Source organism: Marmota flaviventris, chromosome 1 (genome assembly GCF_047511675.1).
Source record: "Marmota flaviventris isolate mMarFla1 chromosome 1, mMarFla1.hap1, whole genome shotgun sequence".
Lineage (NCBI taxonomy): Eukaryota > Metazoa > Chordata > Mammalia > Rodentia > Sciuridae > Marmota > Marmota flaviventris.
Window position 1 is genome coordinate 213,756,903 of NC_092498.1, and position 13,702 is coordinate 213,770,604.

The 13,702-nt window shown below is 39.2% G+C and overlaps 1 protein-coding gene across 1 annotated transcript; it reads right to left on the reverse strand.

Moving 5' to 3' along the window:
* Positions 1-3,270: 3,270 nt before the first annotated feature.
* Positions 3,271-4,245, reverse strand: LOC114084466 (olfactory receptor 7E24-like). Its single transcript, XM_071602087.1, has one exon. The coding sequence runs from the start codon at positions 4,156-4,158 to the stop codon at positions 3,271-3,273; it is 888 nt and encodes a 295-aa protein (XP_071458188.1). The 5' UTR covers positions 4,159-4,245.
* Positions 4,246-13,702: the final 9,457 nt, after the last annotated feature.

Here is a 13,702-nt window from a genome sequence, read left to right on the forward strand (position 1 = left end):
TACCAAAAAAAAAAAAAAAAATCATTAAATGGACTAAGGAACTGAACAGACACTTCACAGAAGATATACAATTGATCAACAAATATATGAAAAAATGGTCAACATTTCTAGCATTTAGAGAAGTGCAAATCAAAAGTACTCTAAAATTTCATCTCATTCCGGTCAGAAGGGCAATTATTTAGAGGCATGTGCCTCAAATCCACACAGTGTTTCAAATATGGCTTCAGTTATTCAATGTGAATACCTAGCCCAAGTTACATGAACACCTGTGTTTATTACTGTTCTCTAAAATAAAATTGTGTGATACTTATGCCGTGGGAAGACTTTGCACATGAATTCAAACAATCTACAAATAGAGGATGTGGGGGGGAAAGGCTCACTCGTACATTGCTCATGGGACTGCAAATTGGTGTCATCACTCTGGAAAGCAGAATGGAGATTTCTTTCTTTTTTTTTTTTTTTTTGAGAGAGAGAGAGAGAGAGAGAGAGAGATAGTTTTAATATTTATTTTTCAGTTTTCGGTGGACACAACATCTTTATTTTATTTTATGCGGTGCTAAGGATCAAACCCAGTGCCCTGTGCATGCAGGAAAGCATGTTACTGCTTGATCCACATCCCCAGCCCACTTCTCTGTTTTTTAAATTCCATTTTTATTAGGTTATAATATAAATAAGAAACAAATAGATTGAACCATAATAAGTAAACACTTGAGTGACATTTATTTGGTTATTAAGGTTTTTTGTAATTAAATATTCAGTTCTTAGAAATCACTGGGTCTACTACCCAGAAGGATTGTCAAAGGACTCTACAGCATTGGAATGATGGGAAACTCTGAAGTGTGTCTCAGACCAACCTCTAAGGGTCTCTCAATTCCCTCTGTTCCTGCTTCATGTTTCCTAGGTTCATGAACGTCTCTGCCATTGATGTTGAGTAATTGAATGTTGCAGATTTAGTTGAGAGAAAGCTTGGGGCTTCTGTGTCCATGACACAGACACAAACCAGAGCTGCTCAATATCATCTTCTGCTCTTAGGACATATTTTAGTAGATTGAAGGTACAGAAAGGAGAGCACCACTGTGTAGAAACCCCACTTGGGCATGGCCAGGACCTGTGAATGTAGCAAAGTTCTATTCAACGTTTAACAACATAGTTTTCATTTTTTATCTCTCTGTGCCTAAAATGGTAGAGGCTCTGGGAAATAAAAATGATGGAGAGATCATTTTTTCAACCAACATATAGCATATACATATGAAAGGGAATAAGAGGCTGTACCATTACAGAAATATGAAAATAGTAACAGGTCACAGGATAATTCATTTGAATAATACAAATTGACATTTCCATATTTATGATAACTAATTTTATTTTGCTCATATGTTATACCTTCATCACATATCAATCACACAAGAAGAAACAATTTCTGTTTAATCTGAGTTAAATGATGTTGTATCAACTAGAAATCAACTTGGAGGACATTACTGAGTATCATAGACACTAGCACCTGTGTCCACCAACAGAAGCCAAAATGAAATTGTGAGCCTCTGGGTCTGATGCACTCATCTTTTTCAGTGTTTTGCAACAACCAGAAAGTTTTCAGCAGAATAAAGAGGTCTTAGTTAGAGAAACATCTCTGGTACATTCTTAACCCTTTAAAGTCCCTGAGTAGTCATGAAATCCAGACCTACTTTGCTCTTATTTGATGGAGAGGGTTAATTATAATACACAGGTGGATGTAACTGCTGCAGGTGTGACCTGGAGTTGGGGATACAGGGCGATGTTCCCCCTGGACCTTTGTCTTGTCTCAGCCATTCTTGCAAAAATGATGCAACTGATGTCCTGACTGCTTTGTCCTGGAATCTACCGGAAATTCCAAAGGAAGTGCACAAGAAAACTGGTCCCATCCTGGAGTGACAGGAAACTGAAACACATGATTGTTTTGTGGAGTGGAAAACCTGTCAGCAGTGGGTTGCACAAATGCCATATGCCACAAATACACCCAGCGTTTCAAACATGGCTGCAGTTATCTAATCTGAAAACCTAGCCCAAGTTACATGCACACCTGTGCTCATTTCTGTTCTCTAAAAAATATTGGGTAATACTTATGCCATGGGAAGACTTTGCACATGAATTAATACAATCTACAAGTAGTACATAGCTTAGCACCTGGCATTCAGAATCCCCAACAAAAAAACATCCTCTTCTTCATTCACATTCTCATAATCTCCTTCACAGACCATCTGGAGTGTTGAGGACACAGTTTAAAGAGATGCCTTTTCTCCCCTTGTGGATGACAGTGTGTGGCAGGAAGAGTCAGGTGGCAGTTAAAGAGGACTTTCCATGAGCTTTCTGTTGTGCTCACCACAACAAAGCATATGAACTCACAGTATCATCCCTGACAATCAGCACCTCATTCTGCCATCTGGGTAGACAAAGTGCATGCTCCTCCTGATGGCGAAGAAATAATGCTAGGCAATGTCCTTCCTCCACCCTTCCCTTCCACAGCAGCTCCTGATTCACACTGGGGCTCTGCTGACTTAGAACTAAGGAGGACAGGTCCAAAGCTCCACCTCCTTGGTGCCCAGTGGCCCTGACTTCAGCCTCCAGATGTCAACACACGCTCAGTTAGGTACTTCCAGATGCTGACATCTACAGCAGGAAGAGATGCATAATGGCACCCACTGAACTGGGTTCCTCAAACTGAGGGGCTGGAGGCACAGGCTGGTTGTTGACTACTGTGTGACTTTGGTGGCTCAGTGCATAAGGCTCCAAGTTTACCAAATAGCTGAAGCATATCAGCAACTCTTAAGAGCTTCCTAATATTAATGATGGAGAAGAAGAACAGAAAATGAAGATGTACCAATGTTTATCAGTTTATTGCTACTAAGGAAGAGGCTCTTCTCTACTATGAATTTTTTATTTCCTAAAAAAATTAGCTTTATATTAATATTGTTGAAGTAAATTAAGTTAAAAAAATTTTCTTTTAACCATTCTCAAGTATTATGATAAGCATCATCGATCACATAGATGTTTTTTAGAAATATTCATCATCACCATCTCAAAAATCTTTCATTATTTCAAAGTGATCCTTTGTTCCAAATATGAAGAACTCCCAAACATTCCATCCCATCACGGGCTGCAGGCATTTCACTTACATCATGTGTGGTATTAAACCCATCAATGATCCTGAAGAGGCAGATTAAACCATCTTGATAATTAGTTATAATGAATTTTCCAACACACATCACAACTGGACACCACAGGGTCTGAGATTTAGGCCATCCTGCTGGGCAGCCTCCTCAGGGCACCTTTAATGTCCCTATTCCTCAGACTGTAGATGAAGGGATTCAGCATGGGGGTGACCACAGTGTACATCACAGAAGTCACTGCACCCTTCCTGGGAGAATGTGATGCAGCTGACCCAAGGTACACTCCAAGGCCTGTGCCTATAAATAAGCAAACATTTGCCAGGTGAGAGCCATAGGTGGAGAAGGCTCTGTACTTCCCCCCTGAGGATGGGATCCTCAGAATGGTTGAAACAATTTTATAGTAAGAGAAAAAAATCCCTGAGATGGGGAAAAGGCCATAAAATGTTCCCAGAAAATATTTGACAATGTTATTAGAGAAGGTGTCAGAACAGGAGAGATTCAGAAGTTGAGAAGGGTCACAAAAGAAACTGGAAATTTCCACACTCTTGAAGTTGGTAATTTTTAAGATCATCAAATTGTGCATCTGGGAGTCCAAAAGGCTGAACAAAAATGAAACCAAAGTTAAGAAACCACAGAGACGAGGATTCATCATGACCAAATAGTGTAGGGGGTGACAGATGGCTACAAACCTATCATAGGCCATCACACTCAGAAGCATATAATCCATACATGCAAAAATTGTAAAAACAGACATCTGTGTCAGGCAGCCCACATAGGAGATGGCTCTGCTGTGAGTTTGGATGTTCACAATCATCTTTGGGACCGTGGTAGAGATGAAACCAATGTATGCCAAGGACAGGTTGAAGAGGAAGAAGTACATGGGGGTGTGGATGTGGGAGTCAGAGCTGACCGCAAGGATGATGAGCAGGTTCCCAAGCACTGTGACCAGGTACATGGACAGGAACAGTCCAAAGAGGACAGGATGCAGGTCTGGATCCTCTGAGAGTTCCATTAGATAGAATTCTGATATGTGAGTTAAATTTTGTGCTTTTGTGTTGCTTGGACACCTTTTGAAAAGCAAAGGGTGTAAGAAAAAAAAAAGAAACCCATCAGGAGGCTCTGCTCGCTCTGCATGCATTTGGATTCAGGTAGTCACTAGGAAGCTGCTCACACTGGAGATCCACAAGCTCTCAACATCTGTCTCAGTCCTGAGTCACCCAGACTTGCACACTCTTTCACTGTTGCTATCTACATCATTCTCCCCTCTCTCCACACCCTTTTTCAGACATTTAACTGATCAATGTTAAAAGCCCAGGAGCAAAAAGAAGAAGTTCATGTTTGAGGTAAATTATAGCCCACCATTTAATGGGAAATTCAGGAAAAGTAATGTTTTTATTAAGAAAAAATAACCTTCATGAAAGTTTATTAAGAACCAGCTCAATTTACTTTGTTTTGTTCTAACAAGTTGAGGGTAATGAGTATCAGTCAGAAGCATGGTCATGAGCCATTTATCTTCAAAGTGTATCATCATTTTTTATTTTCTCATTGCCCTCTTCTGCAGATTAAAGCTTTCTCTTTAAAGGTATATAATATAATGCAAATTTTCTTGTCTTTGGTACATTTCGAAATCAATAAATACTACTGAGCTAAGTGCACAAAATCAATAGTAACCCTGATCACAAATGTGGCTGAAAGAGATAATATTAAAAACATAAATGGTAAAAAACACTTTGAATAGTTTGATTTTATACTGGTTTATTTGTATGAACCCATACAATATCAGCAGAATAGCTGGCATATAGAAGAGTTCTTCACTGGTTTTCTTTCCTTTATTCTGTCCTCCAGCTGATCTGTTAAAACTGTTCCATGGTTTTGTGATCTCAGTCCATCAAGTTTGCAGTTTAAGATTTCGTCACAAAAAACAAAAGGCCCAAAGCTCAGCTTTTATTTCTAACCACATTATTTCCACTTTGTGGACTCTCTGGTCAGGCATTCCTGATATGCAGATTGTAATTCTCTCACTTAAGCTATGTAAGTGTAACTTGGATTCATTATTTGTCTCTTCTTGCTGTGATTGATTTTGTCTAAATTTGGGGTAATAATTAACTACCTTGGGTTTTAAAAATCTTTCCAATTACCTAACTAGTTGCTTTGTCTCAGTTAATGTTATATTAATCTTTGGATATTTTAGATTATCCACATACTGTGAAATCAGACCAACACCAGTTTAATCAGGATATCTGCATGCGAAATCCTAGGTGCTTTTTTCCTTACACCAGAGTTGGAAACCACTGCCTGACAAATCTTGGCACTTAGAAAAAGCTCCATGAATATTACCTTCTCATATTTCAATAACACCCACTACCTACATTAAAATATAAGTATTTGACAATAATTGTTTCAGGACTAACACTGTATAGAGAGATTTGAACAATTACTTCAGAAATTTGAGTTGCTAGTGAGCTAGGGATTTGGGATAAAGAGAGGGGAAATACTGAATCTTAAAGGAAACATCCACAAGCCTTTGAGATGTAGAAAGCACAGTTATAAATCTTGAAAAAAATGTCCTTGGCCCATGCCCTTGGCTCATGCCCTGGCTCACCTCCTTTCCAGGACCTGATACAGCCCTTCTATAAACATTTGACACCCAGCCCAAAACAGGGCTTCCTCTCCACCTCAAGACAGTCCACATTCTCCCTTGCATGTGTATCTGCCTTCATAAATAAACCTCTGTCCATGCCTCTGTCCAGCTCCTGCTGAAATCCTTCTCTATCACATATGCCAAGAACCCCACTGGTCTGAAGCTGAGGTCCTCCTCTGCCCTGGGAACCCCTTGGACCCATCTCCAGAAGCATTTCTTCCCCTGTGACATTACTATCTCTGCCTGATTCCACGCTCCTGCAAACCTGTCTCCCAAACACACCTACTTCATGAAATGGGGAGGTGTGATTTTCTGTTGATGTTTTTATGTCAATATTAATTTATGATCCCATAAAGGTTTCCATTAAATATTACCTAAAGGGCACCTAAATCTCCTCTAAGTAGTGCACAACACAATACCTATTGCCCCAGAAATGCACCATTTACATTAAATTGAGGTGCTAATTCCATTTTTGAAGATCATTCCTCTATTCAAAATCTTCATCCTACACAAAGCATTACCTGAAGAAAGTGCATTGTTTAACCAGTAAGATATGACAATCACTTCAAAATTGTTGTTCATCTCTCCATATAACACAAATAAGAATTTCTATATAATATATCAGCAGGGGATAGGGGTGTGATCTCTAAAGTACAATGCATGTCCAAATTTTCTCTTTAAGAGCTACATTCACTTACCAATTTAAAAAATAATAATCATTATAGTTATATTTAATAGTTGGATTTGGGTTTTTTCATATTATTATGAGTGTATTATAGTTGTACATAATGGTGAGATTCATTGTTACATATTCATACATGCACAAATATAATGGTATAATTTGGCATGTATCATCCCATAGTATTTCTCCTTACCCTCCTATCCTCCCTCCCACAGTCCCTTTCCTCTGCCATGCTGATCTCCCTTTGATTTTTAAAGAGCATTGTAGTTACACATACTAGTTGTGTTTATCCCAATATAACCATATGCCCATGAAGGGGAAACAGGTGTGTAGACTCAAAAGGGTCTTGGCATGCATACTGGGCTAGTTACCAGATGGCCAAATGAGTCACAGGTTTACTGTGTTAAGTTTCCTTTTTCTCCAATAGACCAAAATATAGCAATCTTTAGGGTTCAGAGACAGAACATGGGAATTCCCCATAGGAAAAGTTGCCTTAGCAGCTGCTGGGACAGTCCCTAAGTCCTTCACGTTACCCACAGGTACAGCTACTCTGCTTCATCACAAGACAAAGCCACAAGGTCCTAGTTCTCCAGCAGTCATTTCTTAATAAGCTCACCAGCCATCTGGCATCCTTAGGGTGAAAGGGGGTTGCCTGGAGTGTCAGAGCTGCCCAAGAAGACTAGGGTGGGGGCAGCTATGGGATCCCAGGTGGGTTACCAATTTGTTACCAAAAGCTTCATCTTGTTCCCAATACCAATTCAATATTTAAAAAAGGGTTTGAGAAAAATAAGGATTACTGTTTTGCTATTAAAGGAGAAACATGGAGGAATCTTGTCCTAGAGACTGTGATTCTCACCTACATCTTCATCTTTATATGTGTCATCAAAACACTGCTAACCATGACATATTCTCTGCATAATGACTCCTGAAAAAATCTTATCTGGTTTATAGGATGTTTTCATGTTGCTCAGGTAGAAGTGAAAGTGCTTGCATGTGAGTTTTAAAAGCAACACTTTTCTTGATATCACAGCCCTGCCAGTGTGTGCCCAGTGTGTGAGAATCACTCCACTTCTCCAGGCTCTGACTGCTTAAGGAGAGAGGGAGAGCAACCCCCAGCTCCAAAACATGTGCAGCACCAAAGGGGAATTTGGAACTCAATAACTGATTGATCATTGTCACTTTAAATTTAAAGTGTATGATTAGGGAAATGCCAACAGTATTGAGGAAAGAAATTGTTAACAGACCCCCGAGACTCCACAGTGGAAAAGTCTGATATGTGCCTCAGTAGAAGGCTTGGGTTTCAGGGGTCCCTTCAGGTCCTACCACATTTTACTATTTTTTACTTTAGAAAATCTATGTCATGAGTGCTCAAATTTGACTTAGTTAGAGGGAATTAAATAAAAATACACGGTTCCTATGTCCATTACAAGAAACAGAATGATAGTGATTAATTTGCCATGATTTTCATGGGGCATTGCTTCAAAGAATGAAAGTACAGACTGGAAGCAAGAAGTCCATGAATCCAAATTAATTTGGGCCATTTTGGGGGAGAAAGATCAGGTGAATTCAATGTGGAACAGATCTGTTTTAGATGCCTCCCTGTGCCCAGACAAGCATTAGCCCCAGCGAGTCACAAATAGAAAGAGGGACACCCTCCCAAATACACAGCACAGACGTGTGGAGCATCAAAATTATTATATCCAATCCAGAAATATAAAATTGCAACTTTGAGTAGGGCATAAATTCTCTGAGTTGCATAAGGATTAACCTAATCACTACTAACAGTAACAATAATATCTAGATCTTATTTTGCTCAGAAATTTTTCAAAAATTCCACATTATTCCTGTAAGAGCATGATGTATCTATTTCATCCTTAGTCAATGCAGTTGTATCAAACAAAATCCAACTCAGATATCAATGCTGAATCCAGACACTAGTGACTTGCTCCTTCACAGACACAATAAATGAGACTGAAATACTCTAAGAGCCATCCGCTGTGTGTTTGTATTTTCTTCCACGCAACATAAAGTTCTCTACCTATGTCCTAAGGTTTTAAATATAAGGTATATATTTACGTTTTTTTTTCCAGTGATGTAAGAATAAAATAAAATAAAGACATAATATTAAGTTTGTTTTAAGATTAGAGGGCTGTTTTCAAGCATGAAAAGTCATATGGTAAGGTCCAATGAGGTCATGGAAGGGGCTGAATAGCATGATCTGTGCTGAATGATCATCAGCCTCCCCTACTGTGACCTTTCCTGTGACCTGTGGCCATTCTTACACAATTCGCACAGCAGGCACCTGCCCTGCTCTCCCCTGTGATCCCCAGGAATCCCACAAGGAAGAGTACCACAGGCAAGGCTCTCTTTCTGCAGTGACAGGTAAGAGGAATGGCTCTTGGCTTATTGATGGGACAGCCTGCCAGGATTCTCCTGTGATACCCTGTGTCCATGGTCAGAAAGCCCAGTGGAAACATGCTGCAATCTTTCCTACCTAACAAACAAGAGCAATTTGCATGATTATAAAGTTACTTTTTTACTGTAAAATAATGATAAATGGGGCATGCATTTTCAGAGTGGGCAATGCACAAAAAATGAAAGCAATGATAGAGAAAGCATTGCTCACCCGCTGAGCCTGGGATGCTCTGAGCGTCAGTCCATGGTGCTCTGGTTTCTGGCATCATCCTCCTCATGCTTATCACCACCAGAGTCTTTTCATGGTGTGTAGGAAATCTTTTTTCTATTCATTCTTTCTGTCTTTTTTTTTTCTTTTTTGGTAACAGAAATTGAACTCAGGGGTGCCTTGCCACAGGACCAGAACCTTAGCTCTTTTCATTTTTTGAGATAGGACCTCCCTAAGTTGATTAGGGCCTTGCTAAGTTGCTGAGTCTGGCCATGAACTTGCAAACCTCTGCTTCAGACTCCCACCACTCCAGAATTACATACACACACCACTGCACTAGGCTAGTGAACAGTTCTGAAGACACATTTTGTACACTATGGGAAACAGAAGCAGTGTGAATGGAGAGCACATTTTAAATAAGATATCTAATACCCTAGCAAAAATAAAAACATAAACTTTTCAAATAAGATGCATGAAAATTGACATACTGAAGACTCCCATCTGGATACTCAAACTATGATGTTTGTCCTTCTAATAGAGGAGCATACTTTCCATTTTGCTTCCAGGGTCCCAAGGCTCCATCTCTACCTACTGGGTTATACTGCTTCTCTGCTGGCTCATGACAAAGAAGTGTATATGCCAAGACCCATCCATACCTGGTGCACAGCAAAAGCTCAGACTCTGTGCCTAGCATTCCCATGAATATGCTGTCAGCTGGGAGCTTCCTTATGCAGAACCACAGCAGGGGGCACAGCCATGCAGCTCACTGGACAAGAACCATCCACTGAAGGGCTGCAGGCACAGGCTGACTGTGGACTAATATAGGATCTTGGAAGCTCAATGCACAGAGCTCATTATTGAACTAATTGGTCCATGCAATGCCATCTCTAAGGACTTCTCAACATTAATGCAGGAAGATGAAGAAAAGAAAATGAAGGTCCACTTAAGATTTGAACCCTAGCTATAATTGGGAGGGACTTTGTGTACTCAATTTACTGCTCTCACTTCTGTGTTTTAAAGATAATCAGCTTTTAATGTCTATTCTCAGTATAAATATGCAATATAAATATAAATAACAAAACATTGCTATTTGAACCTAATGAGCATATGCTTTAGTTACTTTTATTTGGTCACTTTTTTTAAATGAAGCATTCATTCATTTAAAAAATAGTGGTCTCCTTCTCAGGACAATTGTCAAAGAACTCTGCGGCATTGGAATGGTGAGAAACTCTAAAGTGTGTCTCAGAATAAGCTCTAGGGTCTCCTCTCACTCCCCTCTGTTCCTACTTTACTTTTCCTAGGCTCATGGACAATGTGTGCCATTGTTCTTGAGTAACTGAAGTTTATAGATGCTGTTAAGGAGAAGTATAGGATTCATGTTTCAGTGACCAGACACAAACAAGACCTGTTCAGTCAGTGAAAACCAGCAAAGGGAGGATCTACACTAAAGGGACATTCAACCAAAGGAGAAACTAAGTAAAAAAAAAAAAAAACAGAAAGAAATCAAAATGATAGGGAATACAAAACATATAACAATAATAACTTTGAATGTCAACGGCCTAAACTCATCAATCAAAAGACATACATTGGCAGATTGGATTAAAAAGCAAGACCCAACAATATGATCATGGGCAAAGACATTTGCAGGCTGAAGGTAAAAGTATGGGGGAAAAACTTATCACTCATATGGATTGCATATACAAGCAGGGGTTTCCATTTTCATCTCAGATAAAGTAGAGTTCAAACCAAAGTTATCAGAAGAAATGAAGAAGGACATTTCATACTTCTTAAGTATATATAAGCAGGACATAACAATTATAAATAGTTATGCCCCAAACAATGAAACATCTATGTACATCAAAAAAACCCTTCTCAATTTCAAGAGTTAAATAGACTACAGCACAAAAATACTGGGTGAATTTAACACACCTCTCTCACTACTGGACAGATATTCCAAAAAAAAAAAAAAAAAACTAAATAAGGAAACTATAGAACTAAATAATACAATCAGTAATTCAGACTTAACAAACATATTTAATCCATCAAAAAATGTATATGCTTTCTTCTCAGAAGCACATGACTCTTTCTCTAAAATAGACCATATCTTATGCCACAAAGCAACTTTTAGTAAATACAAAGTGAAAGAGAGAGAGAGAGAGAGAGAGAGAGAGAGAGAGAGAGAGAGAGAGATAATACACTACATTCTATCAGACCACAATGGAATGAAATTAGAAATCAATGATAATTTGAAAAAATACAAGCTACTGTAACAAATGGAGACTAAATAATACACTATTGAAAGATTAATGGATAGTAGAAGAAATCAAGGCTTAAATAAAATTCTTACAAGTAAATGAGAACACTGATAAAATATGTCACAATAGTTTACTGCCTTGAGTGCATTCATGAAAAGAATAAAAAGTCAACAAATAAATGACTAAAACTACATCTCAAAGCCCTAGGAAAAAAAGAAGAAAACTAAATCAACACCAACAGCAGTAGAATACAGGAAATAATTAAAATCAGATCTGAAATCAATGAAATCAAAACAATTGAAAAAACTGACAAAAACGTTGGTTCTTTGAAAAAATAAATAAAATAAACAAAGCCCCTGGTCATTCTAACAAAAGAAAAGAGAAAGGAAACTCAAATTACTAAAATACAAGATGAAGAAGAAAATATCAAAACTGACATGTCTGAAATACAGAAGATAATTAGAAACTATTATGAAAATTTATATTCCAAGAAAATAGAAAATATCAAAGACATTAAAATGTTTCTAGACATATGATCCACCCAAGTTCAAGTAATGAAATAAAAAATATCATCAAAAGTCTACCAACCAAGAAAAGCCAAGGACCAGATGGATTCTTGCTGAGAGCCATAGCCAAGTAGGAATGACGCATGGCAATTTCTTTGTCAGCCTACCCAATGTTGCTTAGAGGGAGGACTCTCCATTGTGGAAATGGGCTTGCCTTGGATCCAGGTCATTTGCAGTGACATTGCATGAATGTTTGAGAAAGGTGACCCTGCTCAAGGACCAGGGTGGATCCGGGTTTAGGGAGGATCCTGCTGGATTAGGGTGGGTCCAGGTTTAGGGTATATCCTGCTGGGAATAAGGAGTATCCTGCTGCCTCAGGCGCCCCACTCCTTGGGTTTAGGGCAGTTCCAGGTTTAAGGTGGACCCTGTTGGGAATAGGGTGTATCCTTCTGCCTCAGGCTCCTGCCGGCTCCTTGAGTTCCCATTGAGTTCTCGCGGGATTCAGAGAGTATTTGGGATGCAGAGCCCAGTGAAGAGGTGGATTTTCCCCAGAACATGCGTGTAGAGGGCCGGTGAGAGTTCGGGAATAAAGAATTGCTGTTTGAATCTACAAGGCTGTGAGTGGCTCGTGATTTTGTGCCCAGCCAGACTGCGGCAATTGGTGGTCCGGACGGGGAACGTCTGAAGCTTGGAGGTAAGTGAAATTGATCGCCCCTGAGGGAAGGCGAGAGAATGGGTGACCATTTCAAAAAACAATGTGTTCTTGTTTAGATCTATTTTGTTTTTGTTTCAAGCTGCCTATCCCTAGAAATTTCTCAGGCAAACTGGGAAAAATGGTTGGCTCAAGGTTTGACGTTTGTCAGCCCTGAGGAAGAGAAAATTGATTCAACAATTTTTTATTCCGTTTTTGTTTCATTCAGTTTCGGTTTTTGTTTTGTGTTATCTTATTGGGTTGTGTTATCTTTATAGTAGATTAGAAATTAATAAAAAACAAACTGAAAAAGTGTTAAGTAAATTGTTAGAGGTTCAGACCATGAAGACATTTTAGATCAAGCAAAAGAGAAGGTCTCTCAAGCTAGTCAGACAGAGGAAGAAAATTTAAAGGAAAAAAGCTTAGAGGAGAAACAGCTATTAGGAAAAAAGCTACAACAGGAGGCTGCTACTAACTCTGTTCTATCACCAGAGGGCATAATTCAACCAACAGCTCCACCTATGGAGACAGCTGAGTGGCCCTCAACCCCCGTAGTTGATATATGGGATCCTGAGACAGGACCTCAAAGATTAGCATGCCCTGTACTTGAACAGGTAGGAGGGCAGCGAATTCACTGTGCTTTAGATTTCAAAACAGTGAAGCAGTTAAAGGAGGCTGTAACAACCTATGGTCCCCAAGCACCCTTCACGGTAAGCATGGTCGAATCCATTACCAACTTGGACATGACACCAGCAGATTGGGCTAGTGTGTGTAAATCTGTGCTAAATGGAGGACAACATTTGTTATGGAAGGTTGCCAATGAGGAATTTTGCACGGAGATGGCTAGGCAAAATGCAGCAGCCAGTTACCCTCAAAGAAATCTAGATATGTTGTTAGAAAAAGGACCTTATGAGGGTCAACGGCAACAAATTGAATATGATCCTGCTATATATGCACAAATTGCTGCAGACGCAGTTAGGGCATGGAAGACTTTACAAGGAAATGGAGATTTACAAGGTTAGCTATCCAAGGTAATACAGCGAGCTAATGAACCTTACGCTGAAATTGTAGATAGGCTTATTCAAACAGCTGCCAGAATTTTTGGGGATACAGAACAAGCAATGCCATTAATAAAACAACTGGCTTATGACCAAGCAA

Excerpts from the sequence above, each read along its gene's own strand:
- LOC114084466 (XM_071602087.1), bottom strand. The coding sequence starts at position 4,158 with ATGGAACTCTCAGAGGATCCAGACCTGCATCCTGTCCTCTTTGGACTG.